Here is a 12517-nt window from a genome sequence, read left to right on the forward strand (position 1 = left end):
ATTCAGGCCCCACAAATAAAATGATCCCAATCACAGTGAGATAAGACAGCATTAGTATCAGAATCAGCATCAGGAGAAAAAAATTTGAACAGGTGCTTACCTACATTTGAAACAAAAGAGTATCTGAATATAAAAAATCCCACCTTTAATTTTATTTATTCTGTCTTGTTATCTCTTTGACCAAATATGAACCACATTACAGACTAGGGCTGCACGATTATTTTGATCAATATATTGATCACGATTAATTAATATATTGATCACGATTAATTATCACGATTATTTGTTGATTTTAACCAAAACAAATTGTATTGTCACATAGGCTAATTATAACTGCTTTCACATCCATATTGTGCTACATTCCTCCTTTGTTGAAGGATACTATGAAGGAGTATGCCATTTCAGCTGTTGTGCGACTGCTTTCCAAACATGCGCGTTTGCCGTGAAAAGACACAGGCAACGCAATTTTCTGTTCATGTTAAAGCCCATGTTGCAGGTTAACCTCCACTGCTGATTAATGGGTACATAAAGCACTCAACATATGTATATCATTGTTAAAAATGTCACCAAATAGTGTTAAAGGCCAGTTTTTACCGTTTTAGTCGTTTAGTGGATTTTTTAACGCAATTCGGTGATGACGTCACGTTGGGGAGACGTGCCTCAGTCTAGTACTAGAACTATGGTGACTGACTGGGATGAGGAAGAGGTGTTTTTACTGTCAGTGAATAGCACCGAGTGAAAGTCAATGTTTTCTTTATATTTAGTGACAGTGATCATGTCGTTAGTTCAGATAAGTACTGGTAATCAAGCTAGATCTAGAAATAGAAGGCATCATGTTAGCTATGGGCTAACTTGCCAGTCAGTCCCACCTGTGAAATCCCCCGACGTTGTAAACACATTTTCGATTAGATATCTCACGTTTTGATGGACCCTAGTAGCTCCAGTAACAACATATTTGCCTAGTGTTTATTTATTACTTGGATGGGGATGCTGTTCGGCTTTTCACAAGTTTAGACAGCTAGCTAAAGCTACGCCGACGTTTTGCTAACGTTAGCGCAACAGCGTTAGCCTAGATGGCTAGGTAAATATTACATATTCTATATAAGATTATTGCCTTCGTTGTTTCCTCTATCTGCGTCCACGTTATCAACATAAGACATGTGGCGTTAGTGCTCCTTTTGTACCATAATTGTATTGAATGAAATGTTAAGCTTCGCTCCTACGAGATGGGTGGGTTTTTGTTAGCTACGTTACACACAAAGTTAACTGGCTATAGTTAGCATGTGCTAGCGGAATTAGCTAACGTTGCGTAGCCAGCCAGCAGCTTCGGCAGTAGTTCCGGCGAGCTCACCACGACAGCTAACACATCCACAAGCGTCTCTATTTCAAACATCACTGCAGATTGACTGCTTTTAGCAGGAGAGGTTGATTGTGGGCGACAATACTATCGTGGTTAGCTTACCAAAACTACTGCTGATTGCCGAAGTTGCTGGCTGGTTATGCAAAGTTAGCTAATTCCGCTAGCATACAGGCTAACTATAGCCAGTTAGCTTTGTATGTAGCTAACAAAAACCCACCCATCTCGTAGGAGCAAAGCTTAACATTTCATTCAATAAAATGATGGTACAAAAGGAGCACTAACGCAACATGTCTTATGTTGACAACGTGGACGCAGATATAGGAAACTCCGAAGGCAGTCGTAATATTTACCTAGCTAGCAGTCTAGGCTAATGCTGTTGCGCTAACGTTAGCAAACGTCGGCGTAGCTAGCTGTCTAAACTTGTGAAAAGCCGAACAGCATCCCTGTCCAAGCTGTGTTTCACTTTCCCTCCAATATTATTATACACATAATAAAGACACATGGACTCGGATCAAGACCAAAAGCCATATTTTGCAACACCAGTGGCACAGACGAGCCCATAGACAGTGAACAGAGACGGGGCTTTCGTCTGTCGTCTCCCCAACGTGACGTAATGCAATGCATTGTGGGGGAAAAGAGAATCATTGCAAACCGCTGTAAAATAGTACTACTTTTTCGTATTTTATTCCGTTTTGTGATATCCATTGTATATGATGTTGTTGGGTAACAGTTTAAATGTTTATTACCAACAAGCAAATTGCACAAATTCATTAGAAAATAAACCCTGCAACATGGGCTTTAACGGCGCATGTTAAAATCCGGTGCTAATAGGGCACCGGTGCCCGGTATCTACCGGATGAAATAGCAACGCGGATTACGGTGCCACTTAAATGTCTGCGTTGCGCTCTGATGCTCCAAAACAGACGTTAGAGGCAACAGAAACATCGCTGCATGTCACGCTAGTAAACACTAATAACACGTTACACAGCAGCTAACGTTACCCTACCATTAGCTACAGTAGTAAACATGGCTAAAATACTGACAGCTAAACGGTGTAGTGTGAGCGTGTAGCGGGACATACAACAGTCTGCTGCTAAAGCTATGAGCTAAAAGACTCAAACTACCACTGGTCACTGCTGTTGTCTGAAAAACAACACAGACGGGACAAAATGTTGTGTTTACTGGTAAACTAGTACACCTAGTGACGACTTACGACCGACTGCTATCTGTTGTGGAATTTTCCTCACGTTACTGTCCTCTGTGACTGTGTACATCTAAATTAAGCTGCGCGGTGCAGGGAACAACTCTGATTGGCTCATGGAGGCACGTGTTCAGAGAGTGGTTTATGCATAGATATAGAACAATATTGTATATCTATGGGTTTACGGAGCTTTGAAAAAAAGCCAAAGCCAAAATCGCGATCGTGATTAAAATTCAATTAATTGTGCAGCCCTATTACAGACAAAACTGCGGATTTTGAAAAGTGGGTTAAATGTGGCTGATTGTTGATTACAGCTCCTGCTCCTAGCCAGTGAGACTCCATAGTTAGAAAGGTCAGGTCTAGTTACAGTCAAGCCTTTGCCCATCATCCATATCTACTAGCATCCGTATATACACCTGATAACCCAAAATCTTTTAAAAAAGGTAGTTTTTTTTCATAATGTGGATTTGTCTGTGATGAATTTCAAAACCAGTTTTCTGGAATGAAAGAAAGTAAACATTTTAAATGTTCTGCATGGTTTTTTCTTACTATAAATAAAAAGTCAAGTCAAACTTGTTCCAATGAACAGAGACAACTTCTCAGGATGATGAATAATACACTGAAACATATAATGAACTTTTTCACTCAAGCAATTTCAACATGCTGCATTACATTTTCCTCTTGTACTCCCTTTATAGTTTTGAGTGTAAATGACACCTTTCTATTCACAGCCTGCCAAACTTTGTCCTGTGAACAACACAAAAAAAGCAAGAGAGCCAAGTGTGGCGAGTCAGCAAAGTGCAGACAGTCATGGTCAGCTGTAGAAATACAATAATGCTAGCATTTATTTGATCTCCAACCAACTGTTCGGTCCAAGTTGTTGAGTAACAGCAGTGGTCTGGATGTCAGCTTTAACTGGCGTAGCTGCCATTTTATTCTGGAGTTTGTATTTGTGCTGTGGTGCCACATCTCTCTTTAGTTTGGCTGATGTTGATATCTGGCATTGTAGTTTTCACAGGTGTGGAGAGCAGTCGGGTTGCTGGAGCTGTAAACCCTGGTGCTCAGCAAGCTAGATATGAAGCCGCGCAGACTCGACCTTGGCCTACCTTGTCTGCTCTATTTATTTAAACTTTAAGTTCTTAGTCAAACAGGGGTCCTTTCTCTTTGTTGAAAGTTTAGTCTGTGTGCAGGCCACTGGCACTGTCTACAAAAACAACTCCATTTCTCCACCCCCAAAATTGAGCTTTCAAAAACAAGCCTGCGTTTTGCTTGGACCAAGATCATTTTTTGTCGACCATTAGTGTAATTACAGGTAAAATTCAAATTGAGTTTAATACACATATCATTATTTAAACCCCACTTGTCCTCCACTGTGCATCATAAAAGACTATCATCAAGATTACTACATTACTGTAGTGTGGGAAATTAGTAGCTATGCACCAACACCTGCTTGATTGTGTCAGACTTTGCCAGCTCCAAAAGCTTTTTAGCACAGTACACAGTCACAGGTCATGCTTAACTCCACAAATAGATTTGTGGGAATAGATATTCTGCATACTCAGTAGCCTTTTCAGTAGTAACAGGGATCATTTACTTACCTATGTCTTTAATCTTATAATTGTAAAAGACACTGTGAAAATGTATGAGCTCAGTGGCCGAGTTATCTCTGTCTAAAATAACAGTGTAGCCATTGTTCATTCACTCTTATCTATATCCTAATTTGCATCATTTTGCACAAGAAGCAACATATGAATGAAATGTTAGTACTACATTAGTTTCCCTAGATAAACATACCATAAACCTTTGACAAAATGTCAAACTACCTAGCTGAGTAAATTCCACATGGCACAGTTGGACCAATCAAATGCATTTAAAAAAAAAAAAAAAAAAAATTAATATAGTTTTTATTGGGAACAGGAAACTTAAAGCTAAGTCAATATGAGGGTACTGGAATTAGAATATATATTTTTTTCCCTCTGTACGAACATGTAGAAACTCACTTCCAAACGCGGAACTGTGCATGTGACCCCAATTTAACATCAATCAGCAGTTGACCACAGATGACTGAACAACTACAATGACACACCCACACATTCGACTGGACACAAAGTCCACCTCAACATACAGAGCTGGTTCACTCACTTCTCTTTGCACACATATCTTTTGATGCGTCCCATTTCTTCCCATCACTTGCTCGCCCGTCCCCCCTCCTCCCCCCTGATTGTGCGTCCCAGTAGAAAACTTCCCTCTGTGAAGCGACTACCCTCCCACACCCTGTCTAAAAACTGATATTTTTCACCACAGGTTTTCACATTGTTGGCTCCACACATCAACTTTTATAAAGCTTGAAATAAAACCGTAGAGGTTGCAGAACTAATGTAACATTAAACTGGATTAAATCTGTATTTTACTATTACTGGGACAAATCCAAGTCCAAGGATAAGTTCTCTCTCCATCTACTTTTGTGTGTGTTAATCATGACATTACAGACAGACTGCTTGTGATTTAAGCTATTGTGTAAAAGATTCAACAGAAAGGCTCCTTTCTACAGTGGGGACAACCGGATTCATGGAATTTTCTGTTTTTAAACAATCCATCAATATTCTAATGGAGTGCGCCCTCCGCTAAAGTTAAATATATACAAATTGAAAAATATTACAGCTCAATGCACCTAATAGTGTTGCATTGCTGATAAAGTAACACTTGCTATTAGTGGTGAAACGGACCATAGTTGATCCGTGATCCGTACAGATCAACACTCACGGTTCGGAATGCATGTGAACCGCGGATCAATTGCAAAGTTTAACCATAAGTGTGGTATTCCAGTGTGGAATAAATGTTTACTGTCGCTGTTATTTAAAGTAGGCTGATAAATCTCTATGGAGGGTTGCCATGAAAAGATACAGGAAACGCAATTTTCTGTTCACGTGAACGGCACATGTTAAACTGGTGCCGGTGTCTACCGGACCGAATAGCAAAACAGATTTTGGTGCCTCATTTCGGTGCTCCGAAACCGACGTTAGAGGTAACAGAAGCATTGCTGCATGTCACGCTAGTTAACACTAACGTTACACTTGGCAGCAGGTAACGTTGATGTTAGCCTACCGTTAGCTACTAGCTGTATTAAACACGGTTAAAATGCTGACAGCTAAACGGTGTAAAAGTGTGTCTGCATTTCACTGTAGAGGACAGTGGGACGTACAACAGTCTGTCGCTATAGCTATGAGCTAAAAGACACAGCACTTGGTCCCTGCTGTTGTCGGAAAAACAACAGAGACGTGAATAAAGGTAAACCTCTTGTTGCATTCAAAGTAATTGTATAATACCCTTTTCTCATCTGTTTTTGTCGTTAACAGCAATTTAGTGGTGAAAGAAGTAATTATTGTTAAAAGTTACTGTTATTACATTAATAAATCATTTAAATTCCCCCCTTTTTCAAAAAACCCTTTTTTGTGCTGATCCGAAAATTGATCCGATCCGTGACTCAAAACCGTGATCCGATCCGAACCATGAGTTTTGTGCACCCCTACTTGCTATGTGGCTGCAAACAGTACTCTATTTAGAGGATCATCTCTTAGGAGGATATCACTCTTTGACATATTAAAACCATAATAAAAAACAAAGAAATTACTGTTCCATTTGTAAGGAGTGATGGCAAGACAAGGAGCAACATCAATTTCTTAAAAATAATAGCGAGTTACTCCAAAATCTCCAGAGGCATTGTTGTCACGGCTTCAATCTTTAGGTTTTATTTTAAACTATAAACAAAAACTTGAAACCTTGCCTTTGACTCTACCCTTATGTTTTAAATATCAGTGGACTTCCTGGTTTAAAATACAAAACAACACAGGTGTTACCCTTCAACTTCCCCTTACTCTGACTTAAAGGTCCTATGACATGCTGCTTTTTGGATGCTTTTATATAGGCCTTAGTGGTCCCCTAATACTGTATCTGAAGTCTATTTCCCGAAATTCAGCCTTGGTGCAGAATTACAGCCACTAGAGCCAGTCCCACAATGAGCTTTCCTTAGGATGTGCCATTTCTGTGTCTGTAGCTTTAAATACTATTGAGGAGGAGAGAGGGGGGGCAAGGTGGAGGGTGGGGGTGTGGCCTTGACCAACTGCCACTTTGCTTGTTTGCAAGCCATGATGTCTCTCTCTCTCTCTCTTTCTCATGGGCGGGCCAAATTCTCTGGGCGGGCAAAGCAGAGAAAGGGGAGGTAACCTTGCTCCTTATGACATCATAAGGAGCAGATTCCAGGTCAGCCCATCTGAGCTTTCATTTTCTCAAATGCAGAGCAGGATAACCAGGGTTCGGGTTACACCTATCGCCATTTCTAGCCACTGGGGGACCATAGGCAGGCTGGTGGAACTCATATTAATGTTAAAAAAAACTCATAAAGTGAAATTTTATGCCATGGGACCTTTAAGACAAGCACTGTGCAATCATCTGCAGATAAAAAGGCTATTGTGTATTGTTGGAAACAAACCACAAAGTGTAAGCCGCTGTTCTGTAGGTTAAGTCATCATTAAACAAGCTGCCATCATTCCTCAGAGGAAGTAACAGGTATCATCAGCTGGATAATTGCTGTGTCGCCACACAACTGCTGCACGTGCTCAAGTGATTTTACCAACAACGGCAATCTAAGCCCAGAAGGGGGGTGTCAGGTAGATAAAAGAGACCCACACGTGTTATAATACCTATTGTTACATGGACAAAAGTACAAACACACACACAAGGCCAGCCACAGAAACTTTTTTTGATGTTGGGGTGAAGGGGAGGGTCTAACTTACTTAGAAAATAAATACAAAGATCTAATAAGGTATTAGACATTAGTTTTCAGTCAATTTTTTTCCTCTTCACCTTTCTCTTATTCAAATTTCCTAGTTTTCATTTTATTTCCCCCCTTTCCTCTCCCATCTCTCATTGTGTTTCATATGTTACTTTTATGAAAGCCTTTAGAAGCCCTTATTGTACAATGTATCCATGAACTTTTGTTTAACATTCTGTTCTATGCGGCAGCTTGTTTAAAATATGAAAAATACATGTTTTACACATTGTAACAAATGTACTGCAAGATGAACTGCAAGATGACCTTTCAATGAAAATATACAAAGACCTATAAACTTTGTGGGCTGAGCTGTCAGGGGAGCAGACCAATTAAATGTGATTCTCTTTTCACACTCATATGTGTGTGAAAGACCAGTCCAGTTTAAGTTACTACACAAAAGGTCCCTTCTGTGACTGAGGGGTGAGTCATAGTGTCTTGATATGTGTGTAAAGTCTTTTCTTTCATCCGGGGTGGTCTGCTGATCGAGACGGAGAAGATCCACGGTGACACCACTAATGACCTGTACTAACCAGGCTGGTACTGACTGATTCAGTCATTATCACACACATACTTTCCCGTGTATGTATCATACTGGGGCGGGAGAGCTCTTCCGAAACATGAGGTAAAACACAAACCTCTTTGTCTGGCGACTAACAATACACTGCAGTGAGGCTTAAGATGCTCAGACTGCTGCAGCATCAACAAGTTACATTCCCCTAAACCACATCACCATGTCAGCATTGTGTTTACACCACAACACTACATAGGCCCCTTCAACAAGGGTCAGTCCCTCTAGTGCTTTATGGCATTTTTGAATTAGGTATTCCAGAGAGTGACAGAAAAGGGATGTGACAAAGGTAAAGATTGCTTGGTACACAATCCATCTCATAGAACAGGGACACCCCTGCTCAATGTTTAAGATGGATATGGGTGACATCTCAAAGCAAAAGTGCAGGGTCTCTATTTCACACCGCAAATGCCATATATTAGTAGTAATAGTTATGGCTACCTTAATAATCACAATACCACCTCTGCTAAATGTCTAAGTGTGGAAGAGAGAGTGTAAAGGCATGCTGTCTGCACCAAGGTCATTATAGTTATGCATTTTTCATTAGTTTTTATTTTTATTTTGTTTCTACTTTTTGTTTTCAAATTCAGTTTAGTTTTAATTAGTTTTTGAAGCGGGTTTGCTAGTTTAGTTTATTTTTTGAAAATGCTTAGTTTTAGTTTAGTTTTTATTAGTTTTAGTGTTAGTTTTAGTCTTTTTTTCGTAATATGGGTTATTTGTCAGGGGCAAGATTCAAAAAGGTCAGAAAAAGTATTGTGCAATAATAACAACATCAACAAAAACATCATACAATTTTAGAAATATGTATTCACAATGTATTCAACAATAACACCAGTACAATGTACATATGATGAGCATAAATATGTAAACCGTCTACACAAGACGCCACAGTAGGTGCAAAATGTGTCGTGTGCCAGGAAAAAACCTAAATAGCCAATAGACTAAAGAAGACATACATCAACAGGTGTTTTGAACTTTGGTCGAGTAAAGTGGCGAATTTTTTAAGTCAGTCGACTCACACAGTTGTGTAGACATCCCAGTATCAATACACATACTGGTATTAACCCACGCTTCCTCCCGCTTGTGGTGTTCCTGCGCATTTACTAACCAGCAACTATCGGGTCACCGGTGAAAGCCCGGTTGTCTCCGTCATACTGCCTGGCCCTGTACCCATACATCCACGCCCTGTACCGGGGGTAGCTTCTGTTTTTCGGGGAAAGGGGGCTTTGTTGTTCTCCTTTACCTTGTTAAGGTAAGCTAGGTTAGCCTCCTTGTGTGCGCTTCTCAAATGTACTTTCAAATTTGTGGGATTTTTCCCTTTAATAAATTGTCCACATATTTCATCCACCTTCCACTGCACAAGGCACTTGCTTTTATCTGACACAGTCATCATAATCAAATAGGTCTCTGCCGCTTTCTTCCGACTTTCGGTACTGCCATGATGCCAGGCGAGGGCCATGGACTGTGTTGTGTTCAATTTGACATGGAATGTCGGAATTTCTGGGTTCCCAGTCGGAAACTATATGTCTACGGCATAGACTGTATAAAACAGGTCTATGGTTGGAAATGTCAACTCTGAAAGATATAACGTTATTTGCTCTATGAAAGACATTTATTCGATTATTTTATTTTAGTTAGTTTTGCAAACAGACATTACAGTTTTAGTTAGTTATCGTTTTTTTGTAATGCCTCGTTTTTATTTTTATTTCAGTTTACGACAATGTTTTTTCCCCACCTAGTTTTCGTTATTTTGTTTGTTTTCGTTAACGATTATAACCTTGGTCTGCACTGAAAGATGCAATAAAAAATTCAAAAAAAACTTACCCTATCATAAAAACCTTAAAATCCCAACTTTCATTTATACATTTGACATATTTAGCTGATGTCTTATCAGCCAGTGTACATGAGTTTATTCAGCTGCAGCCATATGAGCTCTGTAGACAGTGAATCACACAATGGAGGAGGCTGGTGAGGCCTCTTGAAGGTCCAAACCCTATTTCTTGCTGGAAGATAATTCACAGCGCGGTGGATAGCTTTTGTATTTGAACCACTGGACGACAATTAAAACAATACCCTGGAGTGTACATGTTCATTACACAACCGAGCGAGAAACATTCCAGGACGGATTGAGGGTATGAATAGATGTGAATGGTGATAAGATTCATTTGTATGCTCAGTCAAGGCCCACTCCAAATTTGGGATCAATGAGAGAGAGAGATGGAGAGGGAGAGAGAGACTAGGACTGGTTCCCATTCAGGGTACCGTGGTGTTGTCTTTACACACACACACACGGAGGGAGCTCAGAAATGAGTCTCTCTTTTCATGCAGATCTTTTGTCTCTCAGTAATGTCTGGTATGCCGGGATACAGGCTTTGCTCAATGACCTGATTTCTATGGGGCTGCCAAGGCACCGGCCTGTGTGTGTGTGTGTGTGTGTGTGTGTGTGTGTGTGTGTGTGTGTGTGTGTGTGTGTGTGTGTGTGTGTTTGTGTTCATCTGCCTGCGAGCCCTTCCTCTGGATAAGACACAAGACTTAGCCAGGCAGACAGACACAGACTGAGACAGATCCAGCCAATAAGAGGGCAGGAAACACACATACAGATACACACAGAATGCCTTGCATGAAGTAAACAAAAAGGCCTCGGGTTCCCATAGCGGGAAGAGAGGCATAATTAGATGAGGAAATATTATGTGGGGTATCTTGATTCGACTCAGCCCAATAATTGCAGCCCAAGATGCAGTTATTACAATAGATGATTGTTTTATAGGTTTACAAGTTAGGATAGGATATTTGAAACTAATATCCAATGTTTATTTAAACTTACAACCAGTTTTAAGAGACAATGTTTAGAATTCAGATATTGGAGAAAAAGACAGAGCAGCTTGATTCATGTTGTGTAATTAATACAAGAAGGAAGCCACACCATCTTAATGACTTTTCAGACAACCTACCTTGTCTCTGTATGAAGATCCTGAGCAGTGGATGAGCCGTTGACACCGCCTTGCAGAAGTTGTCGTCGTTGTTGATCGGCAGCAGATCACCATGGATGTCAGCATAGCCAATCATCACCTCCATATTGGCGATGCGGTGAATGTGCAGAATGAGCTTGTAAAACTCCTCAAACTTGCCAGGCTTGACCCGGTCCACCGAGAACCGGCGAAATTCTGCCCCATACTGAAGAGAAGGGAAGATCAAAAGAGAGAGGACATTAAAAATGACAGTCACCAAGAGAACCAAACAGGAAGAGGACACAGGGATGTCTGACCTCATGCTGCACTTATCTAAACCATCTGACTGGCACACATAAAACTAACGGGGTGGAAGTCCATTGAGCTCTGTCACAGTTGTGGTCATGACCTTATGTACAATATGGCACAGGGAAGCCGTTTCTAAGCACAATACAAACTGAATTAGCTGCAATCCTTTGCAAAACTGGTTTTAACGCAGCCAAAGTATCACATTAAATATTTCTCAACCATAGGACATTTACAGAAAATACAGCCAGAAGTACTGATAACATAGCAAATCACCATTATTCAATAGCATGTACCTAAATAAATGAATTCAAAACAAGTGTCGCTGTATATTAAAGACATTTAAATCAGTGTTTTATAGCTGAGGTGGAAATTTTCTATCATCGTAGAAAATGTACACGTTTTTATGAAATGAAACAAAAGAGCAGGGGCGCTTTTCACACAGCAAGTGCCATATATTTTAGGAGTGTGCAAAATTTTTTATTCATATTCGAATCGTGATTCAAGCTCTACCGATTCAAAATCGATTCATAGAATTCCAAAAATCAAATCATATTTTTTATTTTTTATTTTTGTATTCTATGTCTACTGCAATCACATGGGAAAAGTAACTACATTGACATACTGTGAATCATTTTTTTTTTTTTTAAATCGAGAATTGTTTTTGAATTGAAAATCGATTTTGAATCAAATCTCGAGCCTAAAAATTGATATTGAATCGTGACATTTTCTTAATTGTGCACCCGGTCCGTGTACTTTTTCGTTCATTCGATTTTCATTTCATAAACAGTATTAAAAAACAAAAAACGAATGCTTATTTGATTTTCGTTTTAAAATACAAAATTTGAAATTGAAATACAAGGCATTTTTTTCCTTTTCATGGTCAAAAGGGGATGGGAGAAATTAAAAATATGCTGTGATTTTCATTTTCTATTTCATATAAGAAAAATAAAATCACTCGAAAATAGAAATGAAAAAAGGCTTGTTTTTTTATATTCAGAGACCGGATGTTGTTATTTCCAAGGCAACAGCGCCAGTGTAGCCTACCAGTGTTGCTTTCAGCCCAGGCTAAAATTACTCTGGAAACATACTCGATCATACTTGATAATGCTTGGGGGGACTTTCATAATGTCACATTTATTTATTACCCTCTCTCCCTGCCTTCCTCTGACTCTCTGTCTCTACCCGCAGCAGACAACTTCGCCCCAAGAGAGTCGAACCAGCTGAGGAAATACAATTTAAGTTCACGGTTGTAACGTTACCGTTACGCCACCATTACCAATCCCAGCAAACTTTCTGTTGC

The 12517-nt window shown here is 39.8% G+C and overlaps 1 protein-coding gene across 2 annotated transcripts in view; it reads right to left on the minus strand.

The window, feature by feature from the left end:
• Positions 1-12517, minus strand: part of pard6gb (par-6 family cell polarity regulator gamma b) — a 41854-nt gene that overhangs the window by 22761 nt on the left and 6576 nt on the right. For both annotated transcript variants that reach the window (XM_031296239.2, XM_035993249.1), the window contains exon 2: positions 10912-11134. In XM_031296239.2, the coding sequence (XP_031152099.1) occupies positions 10912-11134 (223 nt within the window). The remainder of the gene's footprint in view (positions 1-10911; positions 11135-12517) is intronic.

This window comes from Sander lucioperca, chromosome 16, assembly GCF_008315115.2.
Source record: "Sander lucioperca isolate FBNREF2018 chromosome 16, SLUC_FBN_1.2, whole genome shotgun sequence".
NCBI lineage: Eukaryota > Metazoa > Chordata > Actinopteri > Perciformes > Percidae > Sander > Sander lucioperca.